The sequence below is a fragment of the Gymnoscopelus microlampas genome, assembly GCF_963454915.1.
Source record: "Gymnoscopelus microlampas genome assembly, chromosome: 11".
Classification (NCBI taxonomy): Eukaryota; Metazoa; Chordata; class Actinopteri; order Myctophiformes; family Myctophidae; genus Gymnoscopelus; species Gymnoscopelus microlampas.
In genome coordinates this window covers 2,279,584-2,302,102 of record NC_139948.1, presented here as the reverse complement: position 1 = coordinate 2,302,102, position 22,519 = coordinate 2,279,584, and the positions used below count along the sequence as shown (strand labels likewise).

The window sequence follows — 22,519 nt, the reverse complement described above, 5'->3', positions numbered from 1 at the left end:
TATGGGTGTGTAACTTTGAGAGTGTACAAATGGAAGCAAATGGACCCTAACGGGTCCATTTGGTTCCATTTGTACACTCTCAGAGTTAAATTGACATTGATTTTACGATATTGCGGTTCCAGAGATAGAAATGCCATTAAATGGGGGTCCGTAGCCCTAATGCATGTCAAACTGGGGGTCCTTGAAATTAAAATGATTGAGAATCACAGCTAGAGCCGTAAAAAATCTTCTCTTATGGGGGTCCCTGTCGTATCTTTTGAAATGGGTGTCCGCGGGCTATTAAGTGTCAATTTGGGGGTCCTTGACACGAAAATGTTTGAGAACCACTGCCCTAAGGGCCCCGGAACCCCCTGTTGAATGAAGACCCCTGGCTGGTCCTAGAGCCCGCCTCCTGCCCGCATAGCCGGGCCTCCGTATCCGCTGCAGACCGGATCAGCAGGCTGAATGCTTTCCATTCCATTCCAGTGTGTAAAGGAGGAGGTTCTGTCTCTAAAATAAAAGGCTTTTCTTGCCACCCGGACATTTGTATATTTCCCTGTTCTGTTCTGATCTGTTCCAGTGGCGATCAGAGAGCACACGGATCATCCCAACAACAAACACACAGGTCAGTCCTTCTTCTAACGCTGTGATGCTGCTTATTTATTGATCAGACACTTTGTCATTTACTTTTTTAGGATCGTTTGGCGTGGTGCCTGCTTCAGCGATAGCCGTGGATCACGCGACGGGGGGGTCTGTCATATATAACCGTCACGGATGAACTTCAACCTGGTGTGTGCACTTTCTCCTTTTTCGGTCCGTAAAGCTACATGAAGGTTCAGATTTCAAATATAAAGTGATGACCCAATGGCCATGGATGTTAAGATACCGTAGGGCTCTCAGAAGTACCCGTATCTTCCGTATTGTTCATTAAAAAAGCATTTTAATCTGATCGGTGGCCAATATTCTCGTTGAGTTATAGTGTATCAGCGTGCAATACACCTCCCAACCGCTAGTCGCGCAGTTGAAAGCGTAGGGAAGAAATGCAGAGAAAATGGTCACCGATCGGATTAAAATGCTTTTTTATTGCACATTGAAGTAGATACGGGTACTTCTGAGAGCCCGGACATAATTTTAACATCCATGGCCATGAGGTAAGCACTTTATATTTGAAATCTGAACGTTTATGTAGATGTACGGGGCAAAAGGGGAGAAAGTGCAAACACCAGGTTGATGTTGATCCATGACTGTCATGATATGACAGTCATGTGGTGTTCACTCTCCATTCCGACATCTTCAGGGCTTGATCCAGCTTGATCAGTTCCATAAACGCATGTTTCATAGTTTGTTGTTTGTTTTTATTACATTTACTCAGAAATACCACTGGTTGTTTAACAGAAGCATTGTTGTAGAAAAGCGTCCAAAACAACTAACGAAACGAGCAGCATTCGTTACAAGGCAGCGTTACATGGAAAAGTTCTAATGTGACAGCAGATTTAAAAGTAGTGGTGTAAAGTACTTTTACTCAAGTACTGTGCTCAAGTAGTTACAATTTTGAGGTATTTTTTACTATACTGGAGTATTTAACATTTTCAGTACTTTTACTTCTACTCCACTACCTCTGCAGAGGCTAATATTTGATTATTATTACAAAACAGACATTAACCACTTAAGTCCTTTATACTTTTCTGCCACTTTGACAAGCATAATGCGAGTACTTTTACTTTTTGTACTCTTTTTTTTTTTGCCTGTGAATTTGTCAGCATTGTAAGCAGGAGAGATTCAAAACGTCCACATTGAAATGCAGTTCCAAGTGTGTGTGTGTGTGTGTGTGTGTGTGTGTGTGTGTGTGTGTGTATCAGGAGCGTAGGTGGGCACAGTGGTGTAAAGTAACTACTGTAAGTACATTTACTCAAGTACTGTAGGCCTACTTAAGTAAACAATATTTAAGGTATTTTTACTTTACTGGAGTACTTCTAAATTTCAGCACTTTTACTTCTACTCCACTACATCTCAGAGGCAAATATTGTACTTTTACTCCACTACAATTATTTGAAAACTTCAGTTACTAGTTACTTTGTAGATTTTGATTATATTACAATACATATGTTAACCACTTCAATCCTATATACATTTCAGCCATTTGGCTAAAGATTTGTATTCATTTTATTCAAAAGTTGTGAAATGGGACATTCTGCATAATGACTGAGTACTTTCTACTTTTGGTTCACATTTTGATACCTGTACTTTTACTCAAGTCATTTTTGAATTCCGGACTTTTACTTTCTATTTCTACATTGCAGTATTGATACTTTTACTTAAGTAAAAAATGTGAGTACTTTTTCCACCACTGGCGCTACGGAAGAGTGGGCACCTCTATGTACAATTGGCAATTTGGTCCAAAATGTAAAAAAATAAATACATTGATGATGATGATCATGATTAGAACACGATTGAACATTTGACATTAATTTTAAGGTCTATTATGTCTACAATTGCTACAAAACGTCTAAATCCAATAATTAACAAGCAGTTGAAGGGCCCATTTAAATCTGATAATGATGTTCATCAGTTTAAAATATTATGTATGCATGTTTTACCACAGTAGCCTACTTTGAGGTTCTCACTAAATAGCATGTCACTTCTTGTGCCTGTATGAGTGGAGATAAATAACACCTTGATCCTTGAAAAGGTGATTCATAATATTTGCCTGTATCATCAGGTTAAAAGATGATTGATAACATTTGTGTTCATTGTGTATATCACCATCATCAGATTTAAGTTGACCAGCTCAGTGTCCTTGTGGTTAGACTGTCCACCCTGAGATCGGGAGGTCCGGGGTTCGATCCCCTGGTCGGGTCATACCAAAGACTATACAAAATGGGACCCGATGCTTCCCTGCTTGGCACTCGGCATCAAGGGTTGCCTCATGGCTCCTTACTTACTACATCAGGTTTAAAGATGATTGGTAATATGGGTGTGTGTGTGTGTGTGTGACCCATTAAGACTTGAGGCCGATTCTACAAAATTCCTTCAAATCAGTGGTTCTCACACTTTTTCTTGCCAAGGACCCCCAAATTGATAGCTATTTGGCCGCGTACCCCTACCCTGGCATAACGTGGATTCACTCTCACGCTCCTCCCGGGTATGAGAAATCAGAAAAATGATTTTGATGCTTTTCACTGTCCGTACGGACAGCAGTTGAAACGCAGTCACCGATTGGCCCGATCATTTTCTGATTTCTCATACTCGCTCCCTAATATGGGCCTATAAGTCCAGACGGATACCGGGGAGGAACGTGAGAGTGAATCGAATCCACATTATCAGTCTGGCCAATGCCAGGCTAGCGCATGATTGTTAATATGTGTGTGTATCATCAGGTTTACAGATGATTGGTAATATGTGTGTCTGTATCCTCAGGCTTACAGATGGAGTCCCAGGGCGAGGTGATGGAGAGGTTGCGGACGGCCTTTCGTTCCAGGGTCACGGTGCCGGAACAGTTCCGCCGGACGCAGCTGCAGAACCTGCTGTCTCTGATCAAAGAGAACGAGCAGCAGATCCTAGACGCTCTGCACAAAGACCTGGCCAAGGTAGGACACCCAACCCACACACCGGAGCCCCAGGCGTAGGGCTGGGGCGATAAAAGCTTCAAATCAATGTCACCATTATTTCAAAACGTTTGCCTCGATTACGATTAATGGCTGTGAATCGTCTGCTATCTCACGATTTGATTCGATTCCGATTCTTGGGGTCACAATAGGCTCTATGCACAGCAGCCATATTGGAAAGAAATTGGGCCTCTTCTTACTTCCTTCACAGGTGTTACCAATGATACTAACGAAGGCTCTGTTCCATTCTGGTCAGGGTGCTGATATCGTGCATGTTGGCTCACTAGAAACACTCCATTTTGGTTCCCAAATGGCCCCTTATGGTGGGTGTGTAACTCTGAGAGTGTACAAATGGAACCAAATGGACCCGTAAGGGTCCATTTGTTATGGGGGTCCTTGAAAATAACCACCACTGTGCTAAACTAAATGGAACTGAGCCTTAATTAGTATTATTGGTAACACCTGTGAAGGAAGCTGTGCATAGAGCCTATTCAGTTTTTTTTCCCGATTCTCGATTCAAAACCATTCTCAAATCAAAACCATTCTCGCTTCAAAACATAGGATTTCAGGATCTACTGCACTCCAGTCTGCTGGCATGAAAGCAGAGTACATTTATGTAGCTTTTGTAATTGTAAAGGTTTTATCAACTTATAATAATGTAAACACACAAAGGTAAATCCAAGATCCAAAAATAAATAAATACATCAAAATAAACATAGATTTTTGGAAAATGAGAATCGATTCTGAATCGTCCAACATTAGAATCGCGATTCAAATTGATTTTCCCCCACACCCCTATTAATGATCATGTATTGCATGAGCTTGTAGATGCACTATTTGTCTACTATTTTCCACGCCACCATTGTACAAAGCATAATACAGGGCTTAAGTGGTCAACCAGGCTAATCCATTTAGTCGATTAAAAAAACTGTTAGAATGTTTTTTTGTGTTGATGCGTTGATATAAGAAATGTAATATATCTTTTTTTAAATTTTAAATTGGAGGTTAAACATTTTGGTTACTAATCTAAATACAATCGGTTAATTGCCCCGCCCCACCCAAGCGTGCTACTGCGTGGCCACTCGCTTGCCTAGCAAGCGAGTGGCTTGTTGAGGTAACAAAAACAAGCGCTCCTTTCCCCTCAAACAAAGTGGGGGAAAACGGTATAGTCAAAGACACGGATCCAATGGTGTGCATGAGCCAAAGCGCAAGGGCAGCAAAATAATAGACCAAAGAAGGACTCGCAACTCACTTGAACGCCAGCATCCATATTCTGAGGGGAACGTTGGCCAAAACAGAAATGGCAGACAAGCTCTCACGACGCGTTGTGTGCTTGTAGGTCTGCAATGTTTGGCGACGTTTTGACCTTGCAGTTTTCTTCAAGTTAACCAAATTAACTTGAAGAGAAAACCGCTAGCTCTAAATGTAGTTCCTTGTTTTACTGCTATTAGTAATCAAGTTTGGAGGATTAAAAGTGAGTTGCGAGCACCTCAGAGCAATACATATGAGCAAGCAAAACTTGTGTGTGTGTGCAAATGTGTGCAAATCTTTGAATATATATTTAAAGTGAACACTTAAAATCTTTGCTTCTGGTGGTCCCTGGAACAAAATATTTTGAGATGGGGGTCCGCAGCCAAATACATATCATTTTAGGTGGCTCTTGACATGAAAAAGTTTGAGAACCACTGATATTATAGCAACATAGGTTTTTTCAAAAACCTGTTAGGATTTAGAGGACATTTTGTAGAATTGGCCTCAGGTCTTAATGGGTTAAGTCGGGTATATGCAACTTGACTAAAAGAATCAGTAGACATCAGCATTCGGTGTGACTAGACACACAAGATGTAATCAGCTTTCTAGTTGCTACTACACCCACTGGTTACCAAACAGTGTGCCGTAAGACAAGTTCAGCTGTGCCTTGTATCGGTCGTCATATCGATATCTACAACATCGGCCTTAACAATCCAATATTGGTATCGGACCGATGTCAAAATGATATACGGTATATCGCTTTCAGACAATATTTAATTTTATAGTGTGAATGTGAAGCTTGAAACAGCCTTTTTGGGATGATAAAGGCTGCAGATTCAATCATTTCTTTCTGCAGACTCTTTCAAGAGGGTCAACAAGTTGGAAAAATGTTAAATAAAAGTATTACATTTAAGTTGTTGCTTTTTCAAATGCAGTGTTTATTTGTGTTTTTTTCAGACTGGTCAAAATGTGAACTTTTTAAACTTAATATTGACATCGGTCAGTATCAGTTATCAAACATAACAGCAATGTTGATATGCGTTGTCTGTATCAGCCAGATACTTCACATACTGTAGGTGCATCCCGACTTTCTTGAACATTTTTGAGCATGAAATAGGGCTTTTATTTCGTATTGGTAAATAAAAATAAAAGTTTACAGAGTATTAAGACTAGAGTGGTAACGCCTGATATCCATTTCAACCCCAGCATCCCTATTCTGGGGGGAACATTCGGCCAAAAATTGCAGATCTACAAGCTCACAAGGGCGTCGTGGCACGTTGTGAGCTTGTCAAAAAGTACGATTGCGTACGATTGCAACTCACTCAGGTTGATTTAACTAAAACTAGAGGGTTTTAGTGGCTAAAGAGGCTGTTTTGCGTGGATATGAGTGCCTTGAGATTTGACTTGACCTTTTTGGTGTGTGCTTTTCTCGTTTTATTGCACCCGTCTCCCGTCAGGCCAAATTCGAAGCGGTGCTGTCAGAGCTGGACATCGTGGCAAATGACATCTATTGCGCCATGGACAACCTCAAGAGTTGGATGCAGCCCGAATCCGCAGCCACGAACATGGTACGTTGCATTTCCTCTTTTAACAGTAGCCTATACAGTAGAAAGCAAAACCTGCTCGGTGGCCTTGTGGTTAGAGTGGCCGCGCTGAGTTCTATTTCCCGGCTGGGTCACACCAAAGACTATGAAGATGGGACCCAATGCCTTCCTTCTTGGCACTCAAGGCTTCATGGGGTGTGTAATTGATCTCCGGCATGAGAGAGCCCACATTTCTACCACTCGTTCAGGAGGTAATTCCCACTTGGCCAGCAGCCACGGTGGAGATATTGCACTCATGAGCTTCAGGCAGTACTACTTCTCAACCAGCAGGTGTCCTACCCGACACCAGGGTCTCTCAATGGAAGAGTAAGGAGACCAACACCAACCTAATCACCAAAATCACACTTTATTCATTCAATTAAGTTCTGGTTTGCAGCTTTAATTACTGAATGCTATTGTATTGAATTTGATTGCAAAGAAGCAACACATTTTGTCTACATCTTAGCTGCTGTTAAACTTAAGTCGACACCAGAGCAAAGAAGCCCTTCGGCTCACTTCAAGCACGCTCACAAATGAGCCAAGGGGATTGTAAAAAAAAGCCGCGTCAATTAGGACAAATTAGCACTCTTGAAACAAGAGGTTAAAAAGCCAACAAGAATGGCGCCCATTTTTGTTGACCTGCGTGGCTCTTCCCCAGGGCATTACTAGAAGGAATAGTCACCTAGGGTCAGCTCTCTCTGTCTGTCTGTCTGTCTGTCTGTCTGTCTGTGTCTCTCTCTCTCTCTCTCTCTCTCTCTCTCTCTCTCTCTCTCCATCCAGTATTTATGGAAGTATGTGCGATGTCAATATGTCCGTGTGCATGTTTGTTCATCACATTTCAGGCCACAAAGGTGGACACCTGCTTTATCCAAAGGGAACCACTGGGCGTGGTTCTAATCATTGGCGCGTGGAACTACCCCATCCACCTCGTGCTGCTGCCCATGGTTGCAGCCATCGCTGCAGGTAAGCCTCCACCACACGTCTGCTATAGGGCAGCAAACTACCCAATGTGTTCTCAATGTTTATGCTATCTATCCATCATTTCTGCGATTTGATCAAATAATCGAGAAGCGTTCGTTTTTGGGATTGAATAAATCAATTAGTCTGATTAACCTAGACCAGGGGGTCTTCAACAGGTGGATCCGTGACCCCTAGGGGGTCCTCAGAGTTACTACAGGAGGGGGGCCGCCAAATCTTTCTGTGATATGATTTTTTTATGTTTTACTTTAACCACTTGAACCCGAGCATCCCTATCCTGTGGAGAACTTTAGCCAAAAAATAGCAGATCTGCAAGCTCACAATGTGAGCTTGTAGATCGGCTATTTTTTTTGGCAAAGAGGTTTGGTGTAGATGGAAAAAAGAGCAGACCAAGTAAAACCAAGTAAAAGTTTTTAATGTGGAACACAATTTTATACAATATAGAGGGGGTCCCTGCTTCATCTCTCTCCCAGCTAGGGGGTCCTGAAAACATTGAAGACCCCTGACCTAGACACAATGTGTCGCCATGCGACGCATAGGGTTTTGGCTATTTTTCTGTATTTAAAAAATAATCACCCGTAATCACATGGTCAAAACTGTTGCCGGCATTTTTAGGCTCCCACGGTCCATTCATACTTGATTAATCGACTATTTCATGTGTTATGAATTGATGAAACAGATACGTTTTATTAACTGTTGCACCCTTGAGACTATAGGTAATCTAGATGGGTAAAACTTTACAAAAATTGTTCTTGTTAAATTCATGTCGGTGCTGCAGTATGAAAAAGACACAGAATCTCTGTGAAGGTTGCAATGATAAACATGTGACCATCTGCCAGTATTCAGTGGTGGAAAAAGCACTCAAATGTTTTATTTAAGTGACAGTATCAATACTGCAATGTAGAGAGTACTTTGTTACAAACAAAAGTCCGGAATTAAAAATGTATTTGAGTAAAAGTACAAAAGTATTGGTATCAAAATGTACTTAAAGTACCAAAAGTGTAAGTACTAAAATGTTTGAAAATAGCAGATCTACAAGCTCACAACGCGTCGCGATGCGACACGTTGTGAGCTTGTAGATCGGCTATTTTCAAATAGCCTAGGTATAAAATAGGGCTAAAGTGGTTAATGTATGTTTTATAATGTAATAATTTATATCTGCAAAGTAGCTAGTAACTAAAGTTTTTAAATAATTGGAGTAAAGGTACAATATTTACCTCTGAGATGTAGTGGAGTAGAAGTAAAAGTATTGAAAATGGGAAATACTCAAAATTTCCTAAAGTACAGTACTTGAGTAAATGCACTTAGTTACTTTACACCACTGCCAATATTGGGAGTAAGCTCATGAACCTTGCTCTACCAGGCAGGCAGGCACTGTCTGGCTTCAATGGTCAAAGTTCATTGGCATTTGAGGCCACACAGTATTTGATCCAGTAATTCTCAACCTGTTTAATTTCAAGCACCCCCAGTTTGATATGTATTTCGGCCAGGGGTCCCCAACCATTTTTGCACCAATGAACACTTCCATAACAGTCAATATTAGGGATGGGCATTTGGATCTTTTTTGGGGGTAAACATTTAACCTTTGGACTGTGGGTGGCTAACCGTCTATGATGTCATATCAATAAATAAAGTTGCAGTCCTAGGTTTGGGCACTTCAAATAGGGCCTAAAACATATTGTAACATATGTTTTATTCTCTTCAAATGTTTTTTTTAATCTTTATCAGGTATTGTAAAATATTGTATGAGGAACAATTATAGATTAGTGATTTATTCCATTAATATTCTGTTAATATTTTATTTGTATATGACTTAATGTCGGTTAATTTAATTTATGAAGTCCTAAATGGTTAGAGAGACATATTCCGGTTAAACACTGTCCCATCCCTCAATATACTGTACTCGATATGTTTGGATGGTCGGCGATTGAAATCGCAATTAAATATGTATCATTAACCCAGAATGTATCTAGAATTTAACTCTTTATATATGATATGGATTTTTGATATTGTGCTCTTCTTTGAATTTGGCCCTTTTTTCCCTCTACGAATCATGCCCTGTATATTGATAATTAGATTTCTGTAGGCTGCCTGCTAAACTTAACCATTAGTAATTCACTTCCGTCATTCACCTGAAAGATTTGAAAGGTTAAGCCATGGTTAAATGCATTCCATATCATTGCTGCCTGTAGGGGAAGAAAACATGTACTCCAGATTTATACTTTTTATGTTTTTTTGTTTTATTTTGGTAAATGAATAACCCATTGCATCAAACAAGTGTGTCACACAAACGTAGTGAAAATAGCAGATCTACAACCTCACAACATGACAGAACGCAACAGTGAGCTTGTAGATCTGCTATTTTCACTATTTCCAAAATGTTTTTATAGTGAAAGTGGTTGAGTGTGTTTGTGGGTTTTATAAATATTGAACCAATTACATTTTTTTTTTTTTTTTTTAATAAATGAAATAAAAAATAATAAAATAAAATAAAATAAAATAAAATAAAATAAAATAAAATAAAATAAAATAAAATAAAATAAAATAAAATATATATAAACCATATAAATAGTTTTGGACATGCAATGTTTCGACCTGACGGCAACAATGTGATAATTGCAGTTTCACTTCTATGCTATCCCTGACCTGAAAATGTACCTTCTTCATGGAGGAAGTCTGTGAATGAGACCCCGGTCATACAAATGCTTGCATACAACTGTGTACACACAAGGAGAGAAATATGCACACACACCTTATGTCTGTTGAAAAAGGCAAAACAGATGTTAGTAGTAATGTGTAACAAGTTTGTTAAGCTGGATAGACGGGGAGGGGGGGGGGGACTAGTAATGGATAGTTGACAAACCTGTCTACCAATGACATCATTGGTAGGCACGTTTTTTCTGTTCCTGGAAAGTTAGCATGCTGAAATAGAAGCCTTTGTTCTTCCATTAATACGAAATCGACGATGTCACTGGTAGGCCAGGGTTCTGAACGGTCCACAGAGTGTTTCTAGTGAGCCAACATGCACGATATCAGCACCCTGACCAGAATGGAACAGAGCCTTCATTAGTATCATTGGTAACACCTGTGAAGGAAGTAAGAAGAGGCCCAATTTCTTTCCAATATGGCTGCTGTGCATAGAGCCAATTGGTACCGCCTTATAATGATCGTTAGTGAGGACCAATCACATTGAAGATGGGTTGAAAATGGAAGAACATGAGTTCACGCTCAATGCGTTGCAATGAGCGATTGCAGCAAGAGATTGGCCAAGATAAGTCATTATATGCTTGGTTGTGTCTTGTGTGTGGGTCTCGCATTCCGGAAATAGCCGATCTAGCTTGTAGATCAGCTATTTTCAGCATGCAGCTAAGTATAAATCAGGGATTACGATGCCATCACAGCCTGCCAAAATAGATTTGTGTTGCCAGAATCGACTGTAGATTTACTTGACTACCGGTAAAATCTTTATATATTTAATAAACTAAAACTAAACTAAAACGTTTTAGATAACTAATATATGTGTCTATACTTAACTGAATTTCATTAAAAGAATCGCTGTCAAAATTAACAGGGTAGGCGTGTGCCACTCAATGTTTTTTTGTTTTGTTTAATTAATTATATTGATCAATGTTATCACTGATTGGTTGTCGATGTGTCCAATCAGGGAACTGCGTGGTGCTCAAGCCCTCAGAAATCAGCGCAGCCACTGAGCGTATGGTGGCAGAACTCATCCCTAAATACATGAACCAGGTACAGTAAGAACTCATTCCTATACATGTCCCAGGTACAGTAAGAACTCATTACTAGTAAATACATGTCCCGCGTACAGTATAAACTCATCCCTAAATACACAATCCAGGTGCAGTAAGAACTCATTCCTAAATACATGTCTCGGGTACAGTACAAACTTCCTAAATTCCTAAATAACAACAACCTTTATTTTTCCTACTCAACGAGCACGTTGAGTAACACTTCAGTGGCGACTTGGCGACAGTTTATCTCAGGGGTTCTCAACCTTTTTTTTATTTCAAGGACCGCCATAACTCAAGGAGGGGTGTACAAATACACTCTCAGAGTTCCACACCTGTAAGGGCCTATTTGGACCCCCCACAATGCCCCCCGAGGGCCCCTGGACCTCACGCTGGGTAGTTTTTTCTAGCTTACGTCTCTGCTAGTGTTGAACGCAGCACGTGAGGCAGAAAAACCAAATGGGCCTGATTGACCGGCTTTTGACGGCTTGTCAGGTCAAGTTACAAACGAACAGGTGACCTACATTCCATTCTATACATTCCACACACCATTCCTGCTACACCAGGTACCACCCCTATGCAGCCACGAGGCACCTTTAAAAAAAAAAAGAAATAGGTACACAGTATTGCACCATCACCTTTTACACTATAGAACTGAGATGCGCAGTATTCGCATGTATACAACCATGTTAATCTTTGAAATATAGATTTTTCAAGCTAACATGTGTGACTCAAATCTTTGCTTCTGGGGATTCTACAAATGTTCTCTAAATCCTAACAGTTTAAAAAAAAACTGTAGCTATAATCAGTGGTTCTGTTTGTGAGTGTATCTCAAGAATAGTGTGTATAGTTTCAAGGTAGGCTGATGATAGGTTCTTGGTTACGTATGTATTAGTTATTATTAGATGATTGGTTTACTTATGTATTACTTTGTTATTATATTGCAATTTGTTTATGCATTTCATGTATTATGATTTATTATCTTCTGTCCTCGCTTACTGTTTTTTGAAAAAAACATAAAAAATATTTTTCAACATTTTTCAAAAATAGCAGATCTACAAGCTCATAGCGCGGCACTCGGTGCCGCGCTATGAGCTTATATATCTGCTATTTTTGAATAGCCAAAGAAATCTAAAGTGACACAGATGCGTTCCAGGTATTAATGGGTTAAGAGCGTCTGCTAAATGCCTAAACTGTATGTACTGTATTTTCAGTGAAGAGATTTACTGCAGAGAGAAATGGCAGTGGCACCTAGTATAGTGATTTTTCTTGTTTTTTTGTTTTGTTCACTAATGTTTATTAATTTGGCTTATTACGTTTCCTTTCTTATGCTTTTAAAATCACTTAGTATTGATTGTTGAATCACTTTCTGTTTTCATAAGTGTTTGCATGTATTGATATGATCTCTCTTTTTGCAGGACTGCTATGCAGTTGTTACGGGCGGGGCAGAGCAGACTAAGGCACTTCTAGAGAATAAGTTTGACCACATCTTCTACACAGGTACACATACCTACAGACATCCATCTTTTACACATACTGTACTATATTAATATAATTAATGACTTATCTATCATTTTGTGCTGGATGCTGATCATCCTCATCATAATATCAGATTTATATATTGTAGCACTTTTCCCGAAGTACCCGAAGTCACTTTACATTTGGGGAGATCATTTTCATCTAGCGCAGTGATTCTTTATTATATTTTAAATTTTTCCAAAGACCCCTAGTTTGATATCCTTTCTTATCTCTGGGACCCAATCTATGCTGTAAATCCACTCCATTTTGGGTCCATTTTGGTCCATTTGTCCATTTTTACACTCTCAGAGTGTTTCAGACCCGTAAGGGTCCATCTGGTAACTCATTTAGCTGGGAATCCCCTCAAGGTCCCCCTGAAGGTCCCCGGACTATTCAAAAATAGCAGATCTAAAAGCGAGCTTGTACATCTGCTATTTTTTTAATAGCGGATGTAAAAATCATGAAAATGTTTTTATTTCAAATGCATTTTAGTTATACTTATGTTAACGTTATGAACTCAAATACATTGGACATAAAAAGACAATAGAACTAATATACTATACTAATATAGAGTGAAGTAATTAAAGCGGGTCATGTTTGCATGTTTGGAATTTTAACAGCTGAAATCAATAATATATCAGTATTCCCATATTAACCTGCGGGCCGCATTAAGTGAAGGTGGGGGCCGCATGTGGCCCCCGGGCCGCCAGTTGCCCATGTATGAGCTAGAGGGTCCTTGGGCGTTGAAGACCCCTGCTTTAAACCCATTAAGACCTGGAACGCATCTGTGTCACTTTTTCATTTGAGCTAAAAAGCATTATTTTACACTTTGGCTATTCAATAGCAGATATACAAGCTCATAGCGCGGCACTCGGTGCCGCGCTATGAGCTTGTATATCTGTATATCTGCTATTTTTTGCAAATCGTTTTTTTTTTTTTGCAAATCTTGAGATTTGAGTTACAAAAGCGAACATTTGTAACTCAAATCTTTGCTTCTGGGGGATTCAACAGTTTTTTGAAAAAACTTATGTCGCCATAATATCAGTGGTTCTTTTTTCCATGTCAAGGACCCCCAAAATGACATGTATGTGGCCGTGGACCCCCATCTAAAATATATGTTCCAGGGACCCCCGGAAGCAAAGATTTGAGTTAAAAAAATTCACTTTAAAACAATATATATTAAAATATTTGCACACATTTTCACGATTTTTCTAAAATAGCAGATCTACAAGCTCGTAGCGCGGCACCTTGTTTATATCTGCTATTTTTTTTAACAGCCAAAGTGTAAAATGATGCTTTTTTTTAGCTCAAATCAAAAAGTGACACAGATGCTTCTTCAGGTCTTAAAGGGTTAAATGGGTCAACGTGACTCTCTCTCTTGCGTCCCCCCCAGGTTCCCAGGCGGTGGCGCGGAGCGTCCTGCAGGCGGCGGCGCTCCACCTGACGCCCGTGACGCTGGAGCTGGGCGGCAAGACGCCGTGCTTCATCTACGGGAAGGTGCACATCCCGTCGGCCGCCCGCCGCCTGGCGTGGGCCAAGTTCTTCAACGCGGGCCAGAGCTGCGTGGCGCCCGACTACGTGCTCTGCTCGCCGGAGACGCGCGACGCCCTGGTCCCCGCACTGCGGCAGATCCTGGAGGACTTCTACGGCAAGGAGCCCCGGAGCAGCCCGGACCTGGGCCGCATCGTCACCGACCGCCACTGGGCGCGGCTCACCGACATGCTGCAGAAGACCCAGGCCAGGGTGGTCATCGGCGGGGACGGCGACCGCGAGGAGAAGTACATGGGTGGGTTTACATCATCATCATCATAATAATAATAACAATAATAATGTGTTATTATTAACTCATTCAGTGCCACTCGACGTCTAAGACGTCCGTTGTATCATAAGCCCGGTGCCACTGGACGTCTAAGACTTCCAAAAAAGAAATGGAAAAAAATGTTCAGAACCCAAGATATCATGATTTGAAAATGTTCTGCTACATTCACTTCTTGTTTAACTTCTTACTGAAAAAGGCTGTATCTCGGCTCCTAAGCACTTTTTTTTGGACTAATTAAGTTTGACTCTGGCACTCAGAGCCGAAACTGCCAGAAATAGGTCAGGCACTGAATGAGTTAATGCATTTTATTTATAACGCACTTTACATTTTTGGAACAAAAATCAGGTAAAAAACTAAAAGAAGACCCTTTCTTGGGGGAAAAGATCGATTAAGAACGAATTGAAAGACCTTAGAAAAAGATTTGTTAAAAAGACACATCAGTGGTTCCCAAAACAGTGGGTCGCGACTCGGGACCTATTTGCGTGGTCGCGGGTCCATTTTTATGGGTCGTAAATATCCCCTTTACTTTTTTCTCATTTGCTACATTTTGTTTTTAATTGTAAAAAAAGAAGAAAATCACCCCAAAAATCATGAATTAAAAATAGTTTTTTTTCCAAAACATTTTTCCAAAAATATTTCATAAATAAATGCCAAAAGAACTAAGAAATTCCATAAATTCTAAAACAAATGTTTAAGAAGTAGTGGAAATAGCCGATCTACATTTCCACTAATTTGTGTCGCAGGGAGATTCCCCCTTGGGTCTTGAGCTAAAACGTTCGGGACCAGCTGACGTCACATGGGTTAAAGTGTACAAATGGAACCAAATGGACCCTTACGGGTCCATTTGGTTCCATTTGTACACTCTCAGAGTTACACACCTGTAAGGGGCCATTTGGAAGCCCATGAGGGTCCCTGGAAATGAGCCAGAGTTAACCAGAGTTGGCTAATTTTCATCTGTAGTCCCTGAGCAGGCTGTTAAAAAAAGTGGTATAGTTATCCATACAAAAAGAAAGACAACAATCATCAACAATACAAGACAAGTAGACATAGTACAGAAGACAAAACAAATACAGTAAAATATGAGAAGACACATCAGTGATTAATGGAGCTGAAATGTACCCATGATTACAAATTTGGTTAGCTTTAAGCCATCATTATGACAGGGTAGGCCTAATGTTAGATGTTTTAGTAACAGTAGTATTGTTACTCTACCAGCTCCCACAGTGGTGGTGGACGTGCCGGTGGGAGATATTCTGATGGGAGAGGAGATCTTTGGGCCCATCCTGCCCATCCTGACCGTGGACTCTCTGGAGGAAGGCATCGAGTTCATCAACCGCAAGGACAAAGCCCTGGCCCTCTACGTCTTCTCTGAAGAATCCTCGGTAAGACTTAAAAAAACGGTACTCTCGCCCTCTCACTCTTAAAGGGATAGTTCACCCCCAAAATGACCTTTTTTTTATCGATTCCACACCCCATTGGAGACTTGAATTCAAGGATATTGTTATAGTTTTTATCGCATTCCTAAGACAATCATTTGATGACCGGTGGCGGCTTCGGTAGGAGACTCAAAGTGTCAACTTTGAGTCTCAAATTATTGGCATAGAAATATGACAAAAAACCCAAAATCTACATGAATTCAAGGCTTCATGGGGTGTGTAATTGATAGAAAATAAGATTTTTTTGGGGGTGAGCTATCCCTTTTAACAGGGCTGTGTCCACATAACGTGTTTTATGAGTGGAGTGGACTTTGAATATCGTCGCTGTCGGGCACGGGCAGAGTGTCTTTTTTTCGTCACCTAATTTAATGCTAGCTACATCATACAAAGAGCATATCTACAAAAAGCATATCTACAAGCGTGAGCTCGTAGATCGGCTATGTTCACCGTTTCTGAAAATCTTTGTTGCGTTTCCTGAAAAGTAACGCTTTTGGACATGCACGTTGACGCACGGCGATGATATTACGCCCACGCATGGAAGTGTGTCTTCACGCCCACACAATGTTTGAACCTATCAACCGTTGTATAAGGTGTTTATTAGCACAAATAACCTAGCTGAAATGAGGGTAAACATGGACTTCTCACTGTCGGTGGTAAACGAGCGGGTCGTCACACACAGAGCCAGGAGGATCAAATAAATATGACATTGATGAGCGCTGCTCCTCTCTAAAAGTTGAGCTTTTAGAGTGAAAAAAAGTGAGTGGCACCCACAGTCAATACACCAGAGAGAGCAACCACCACCTGGTACCCCCGAAATGTATAACAAACGTGGGAAAATTTTCATTCTACTGCTCTGCCACCATAATACTGGAATGACCTGACATCATTAAAGGGATGGTTCGCCCCCCAAATTACTTTTTTCCTGTCGATTAGTCACCCCATGGACACTTGAATTCATGGATATATTTTTGTTTTTGCAAATAATTTGATGACCAGCAGCAGTTCCGGTAGGAGACACAAAGAGTCTACTTTGTGTCTCCTACTGGAACCGCTGCCTACCTGTCCGCTTGGTCATCAAATTATTGGCTTAGGAATGCGACAAAAACAAAAAAATATCCATTCATTCAAGTCTTCATAAGGTGACTAATCGATAGAGATTTTTTTTTGGGTGAACTATCCCTTTTTAAAGGCTGTGAATCACTGGTTTCTTTCAAAACATCGATCAGGAAATCAGGATTTGAATTCCCAACCAAAGGAGGTGTCATTCACTGCCGCCTCCCCCCCTTTTTGTACATAGTGTTTGTATTTGTTGACGACATGTATTCATGTGTTAAGATGCCACAGTATGTTGATGAATTGTATACGTAGGACCGCAATGGAAACGAGTCCCCAGGACTTTTTTTGTGTTGTCCCTTTAGCCTTAATGTCTTACTGTACCACCAGCTGTTTACATTTCTGACTAATAGATTATTCAATCAATCGAAAAAACAATGTTTCAGCTTGAAGCACTGAGGGCACTCTGTCAAAAAAGACCCCTGGTGTATGCCTACTGCAGTATACTTACTTACAGTATAAGTATATAGGTTTACTCTGGAGTTTTACTGTGAATGGTTAACCTGGGGTGCTTTTTCATGGCACCTTTTGGTCGAAATGAGAATTGTATTATTCATTGGAAAATACCAAAACCAGTATTCTGCCCCACAGCATCTGTGTCATTTTATTTTACGTTTTTCATAAAACTAAGGTTAGGATTTAGAAGGTGTTTTTAAAATCGTCCCTAATGTCTAAATGGGTTATTATTCATGCCATTAGAATTATTTGAGGCAATTCGTCTGTTTGTTTCGGGTGGAAACCTCATCTATTCAAAATAAATCACTGGTTAAATATATATAAAAACTCACTGACTTAAAGGTAGGGCAAGTGATATTTTTTGGTTAAAACAAAAAGTGTTTTGTTAAAAGGTTAAAGCACTATATTTTGATAGTAATCATTGCTATAGAGTGTTTGTTCAGTCACAGGTCTCTCCAGCTCTTTGATAAACGGAACATACATTTTCAGATCGGTGACAAAATCTCAGCCAATCAGGAGAGAGTACCCATTTATCAGCTTTATTTTTTATAGTGTTCCAGTTCCAATTTGTTCAGCTCATTTCTTTGTGTTACCACTTCCGATGTCACTAGTTTAACCTGTATCCTGGCTGAGTTCTCTATCCTGATGGGATAAAATTGGTGTCCTGACCTGAAAATGCATTTTCTGTTTAATAAAGAGCTGGAGAGACATGGAGACGCCTGTTACTGAACAAACACTCTATAGCAATGAGTACGGTTAGAATATAGAGCTATTTAACACTTATTTTAACCAAAGGAAATCACTTACCATACCTTTAACCACTTGCTGGGGTTTCGAAATATTTAAGAAATACTGATAATAGTTATTTTTGGGCAACACTCTTGCATAACGAAGACAATGATACTCTACCTTTAACCACTTGCACGGGTTTCGAAATCTTTCTAAAATAGTGAAAATAGCTATTTTTGGGCAACACTCTTGCATAACAAAGATAATGATTAGATTCATAATATAACTGTTTTTCCCAAGGTGGTGAACACGGTTCTGAAGCATACCAGCAGTGGAGGATTCTGCTCCAATGATGGCATCCTCCACATGACTCTGCCCAGCCTGCCCTTTGGAGGAGTTGGTAAGAACTCTGTCTCGACAACAAATAGTCAGTGACGGAAGACATAGATATAGAAACCTAGATACCTCATTGGCCTCTGCAGTTCATTGGACCGACCTGTATCGCGGCCGCCATTTTGGAGAAGGCAAGCTTCCTGACTACTGGCCAATCACAGCGCGTCTTTTCCGGGACTTGTCAGAATCTAGTTGTATAAAAATATCCCGTTATATTTTTATACAACTACATTCTGCCAAGTCCCGGAAAAGACGTGCTGGGATTGGCCAGTAGTCAGGAAGCTTGCCTTCTCTAAAATGCCGCCCGAGATACAGACGCCTCAGAGCCGGAGGAGGCGTCTTACCTTTATATGTCTATGATGGAAGAAGTACTAACATTTGCTACTTAAGTACAAGTATCAACACGGCCGTGCAGAAATACTCTGTTACAAGTAAAAGTCTGGTATTCAAAATTTACTTGAGTAAAAGTATCAAAGTGTTGCCATCAAAATATACCTAAAGTACCAAAAGTAAAAGTACTCTTTAGGGTACGCTCTCACCAAAAGTTGGCTGGCCGCTGTTAAACGCAGGTTGTGCGCGGCCACATTTTTTTGCAGCCAGCGGATTCTAAAAAAACGCTGTGACGCACCTGTCACTCACATTCAAGACCGTCCCCGTAGCCCGCACCGCCACTAGACAAAAAATGTCTTTGCACTTTCACACTTGGGGTTCGTACATCTACATACTCATACACATTCAGATAAAATATAAAGTACTTACCCCATAGCCACGGATGTTACAATCATGTACGGGCCCTCATAAGTATCCGTATCTTCCGTATTGTTCAATAAAAAGCATTTTAATCCAATCAGTGGTCATTTTCTCCATATGCTTTCAACTGCGCGACCCTAGCGGTTGAGAGGTGTATTGCACTGTTGGTACATTATAACTCTATGGGGAAATGGCCACCAATTGGATTAAAATGCTTTTTATTGAACAATACGGAAGATACGGGTACTTCTTAGGGCCCGTACATGATTGAAAAATCCGTGGCCATGGGGTAAGCACTTTATATTTTAAATCTGAATGTGTATGTAGATGTACAAACCCCAAGTGCAAAAGTGAAGACTATTTTTAACTGACAAGGCTATTAAATATATAGTTAGAGTAATATTATTACACTAAATATATTATTACACTAACCTGAAGCCTTTGCGACCGCACTGACTTGTAACCAGGTGGGCCAGTTCTTTAATGTCAGTCATATGGAACTCTTTCATGGTCAAATCATAAAGTAGCCTACTGGGTGAGATGCAACAGCTACAACCAGTTGGTCCACTGAGAGCACCATGTTGCTTCTGAGTCTTGGGACGGTTCGCCTTCGACTCACCCGATTGGACAGAGGGGGAAAATCAGCTCCTGCCTCCAGCAGTTTTAAGCTTCTTCGTGTAGAGCGGATAAACGCAAGGTCTGCACGACAAGCGGAAAAATCTGCTCTTGCGTGAATCCACGCATTTGCATTGACAAAGCATTGGCAGATTCTGCCCCAGACGTAAAATAAAAGTGCGGTGGGAGCGCACCCTTAGGCAGAATATCCTATTTTAAGTTTTCAAATGTATACAAAATCTTTTGAAAATATCAGATATACAAGCTCACAATGCGTCACATTGTAGATCTGCTATTTTTCAAATGGCCGAAATGTATATAAGGCTGAAGTGATTAATGTATGTTTTGTAATAATAATCAAAATCTAAAAAGTAACTACAGTAGTAACTGAAGTTTTCTAAATAATTGTAGTGGAGTAAAAGTACAATATTTGCCTATGAGATGTAGTGGAGTAGAAGTAAAAGTATTGCAAATTGGAAATAATCTAGTAAAGCAAAAAAAAAAATCCTCCAAAAGTGTCCTTAAGTACAGTACTTTAGTGAATGTACTTATAGTTACTTCACACCACTGGTATGGATCCAAACCCTGCGTGCTTTGTCACCTTCCTTCCCTGCAGGCGCCAGTGGGTGGGGCAGCTACCACGGCCACTGGGGTTTCGAGACGTTCAGCCACCGGCGCGCCGTAATGCTCCGCGGCTGGGCCCTGGAGTTCATCAACGGCCTGCGCTACCCGCCCTACACGGAGCGCAACCTGGGCTGGCTGCGCTGGACCGCCTGCGCCAAGAAGGACTGGACCAGCTGCTCCGTGATGTGATGTGACGTGACGTCCACAAAGCAAGGAGGCAGTCGTTAAGGGGTGTTAATTGTCAATTGTCACCTCCCTAGTTTTCAAATTTGACCCATTACAACCGGGAACACATCTAAACCACTTAAACCGTTGTTTTATACTTTGGCCGTTCAAAAATGGCAGATCTACAAGCTCATAGCGCGGCACCGAGTGCCGCGCTATGAGCTTGTAGATCTGCCATTTTTTTTTAATCGTGAACATTTGTGTAAATCTTCGAATATATATATCATTTTTTTAAGCAAACATTTTTAACTCAAATATAATCAGTGGTTCACAAACATTTTCATGTCAAGGACCACCCAAAATGATATGTATTTGGCCGCGGACCCCCATCTCAAAATATGTTCTTCCAGGGACCCCCCAGAAGCAAAGATTTGAGTTACAAATGTTCGCTTTAAAATATATATATTCAAAGATTTACACAAATGTTCATGATTTTAGAAAAAAATATGGCCAGGATTATGGATAATGGTAAAAAAGATGATGGTAAAAAAAGATAATGGTAAAAAAAAGATAATGGTAAAAAAATAAAACATAAAAATATCCATGAATCCAAGTCTCTATGGGGTGACTAATTGATAGGAAAAAAAGTCATTTTGGGGGTGAACTATCCCTTTAATTTACCACAAAAAAAAATAGGATATACAAGGTTTCTGCCCAAGGCAGCAAGACAAACTGACACTGGAGTACCATTGTTCAGTAACAGGGGTCTTCCCGTCTCGCCAGTAAACAGAAAATACTTTTATCAGGTGGAATACAAATTTCAATCAATCAGGAAAGAAAACCCCACAAAAGATGATGTACCAGCTTGTGTTCCATTTCCACTTGTGTCTGCTCATGTATTTGCACCATGACTTCCAATTGAATCCACCGGGAACACATCTGTGTAACCACTTTAACCATTATTTTTATACTTTGGCTATTCAAAACATTTTTGAAAAATCTTGAAAATGTGTGCAAATCTTTGAATATATATATTTTTCAAAGGGAACATTTTGAGATGGGGGAGGGGGTCCATTTTAGTTAAAAATTTAGTTTTAAAAAAATATATATTTATTTAAAGATTTGCAAAAAATTTCACGATTAAAAGAAAATAGCCAAAGTATAAAATAATGGTTATAGGCTATAGCTAAAAATCTAAAATGACACAGATGCGTGCCCGGAGTGAATGGGTTAATCTGTTTATCCTCTCTCCTGACTGGGTGAAATTGGTATCCTGACCTGAATTCTTATATTCTGGTCACTAAAGAGTTGGAGAGATGGGGAGACTTCTGCTATTGAACAAACACTCTATAGCGACGATTACCAATGGGAATATAGAACTATTTAACATGTTTGAGACACACCTTCAGCTTGCCTTACCGTCCAGTAAAGTTTCCCCGTTAGACCATTTTCACAGACACATCGACATTGTTGGCGTGAAAATCAAGTTACTACCGAGTATAAATTTAAGCAGTCCGGCCTGTGGGTGCTTCCAAGTGGGGGTTGGTGTTGTTGACTGTATCGTTCACCCTCTGAAGATGCCTGTCTGTTTTGTTTTTTTGGGTTTGGGGCGAGTGTGTTTTGTGTGCGTTTGTGTTTGTGTGACAGCCGCTTTCCGCCCTGTTGTCTGTAAATGTATTCTACCTATTCTCCTTGCTTTTGCATCCTTGCCTCTTTTAGAATAACTGTCAAAAGAAAAACAAAGGAAAGCTAGGTT

At 40.3% G+C, this 22,519-nt stretch overlaps 1 protein-coding gene across 1 annotated transcript; it reads left to right on the top strand.

Moving 5' to 3' along the window:
• The first annotated feature begins 470 nt into the window (after positions 1-470).
• On the top strand, positions 471-20,957 carry aldh3b1 (aldehyde dehydrogenase 3 family, member B1). The gene is made up of 10 exons (XM_084070885.1): positions 471-604; positions 3,397-3,566; positions 6,293-6,403; positions 7,261-7,381; positions 11,061-11,146; positions 12,564-12,645; positions 14,057-14,449; positions 15,698-15,864; positions 18,517-18,616; positions 20,591-20,957. Exons 2-10 carry the CDS (start codon positions 3,405-3,407, stop codon positions 20,785-20,787), a joined length of 1,419 nt encoding a protein of 472 aa, XP_083927011.1. The 5' UTR covers positions 471-604; positions 3,397-3,404; the 3' UTR covers positions 20,788-20,957.
• Positions 20,958-22,519: the final 1,562 nt, after the last annotated feature.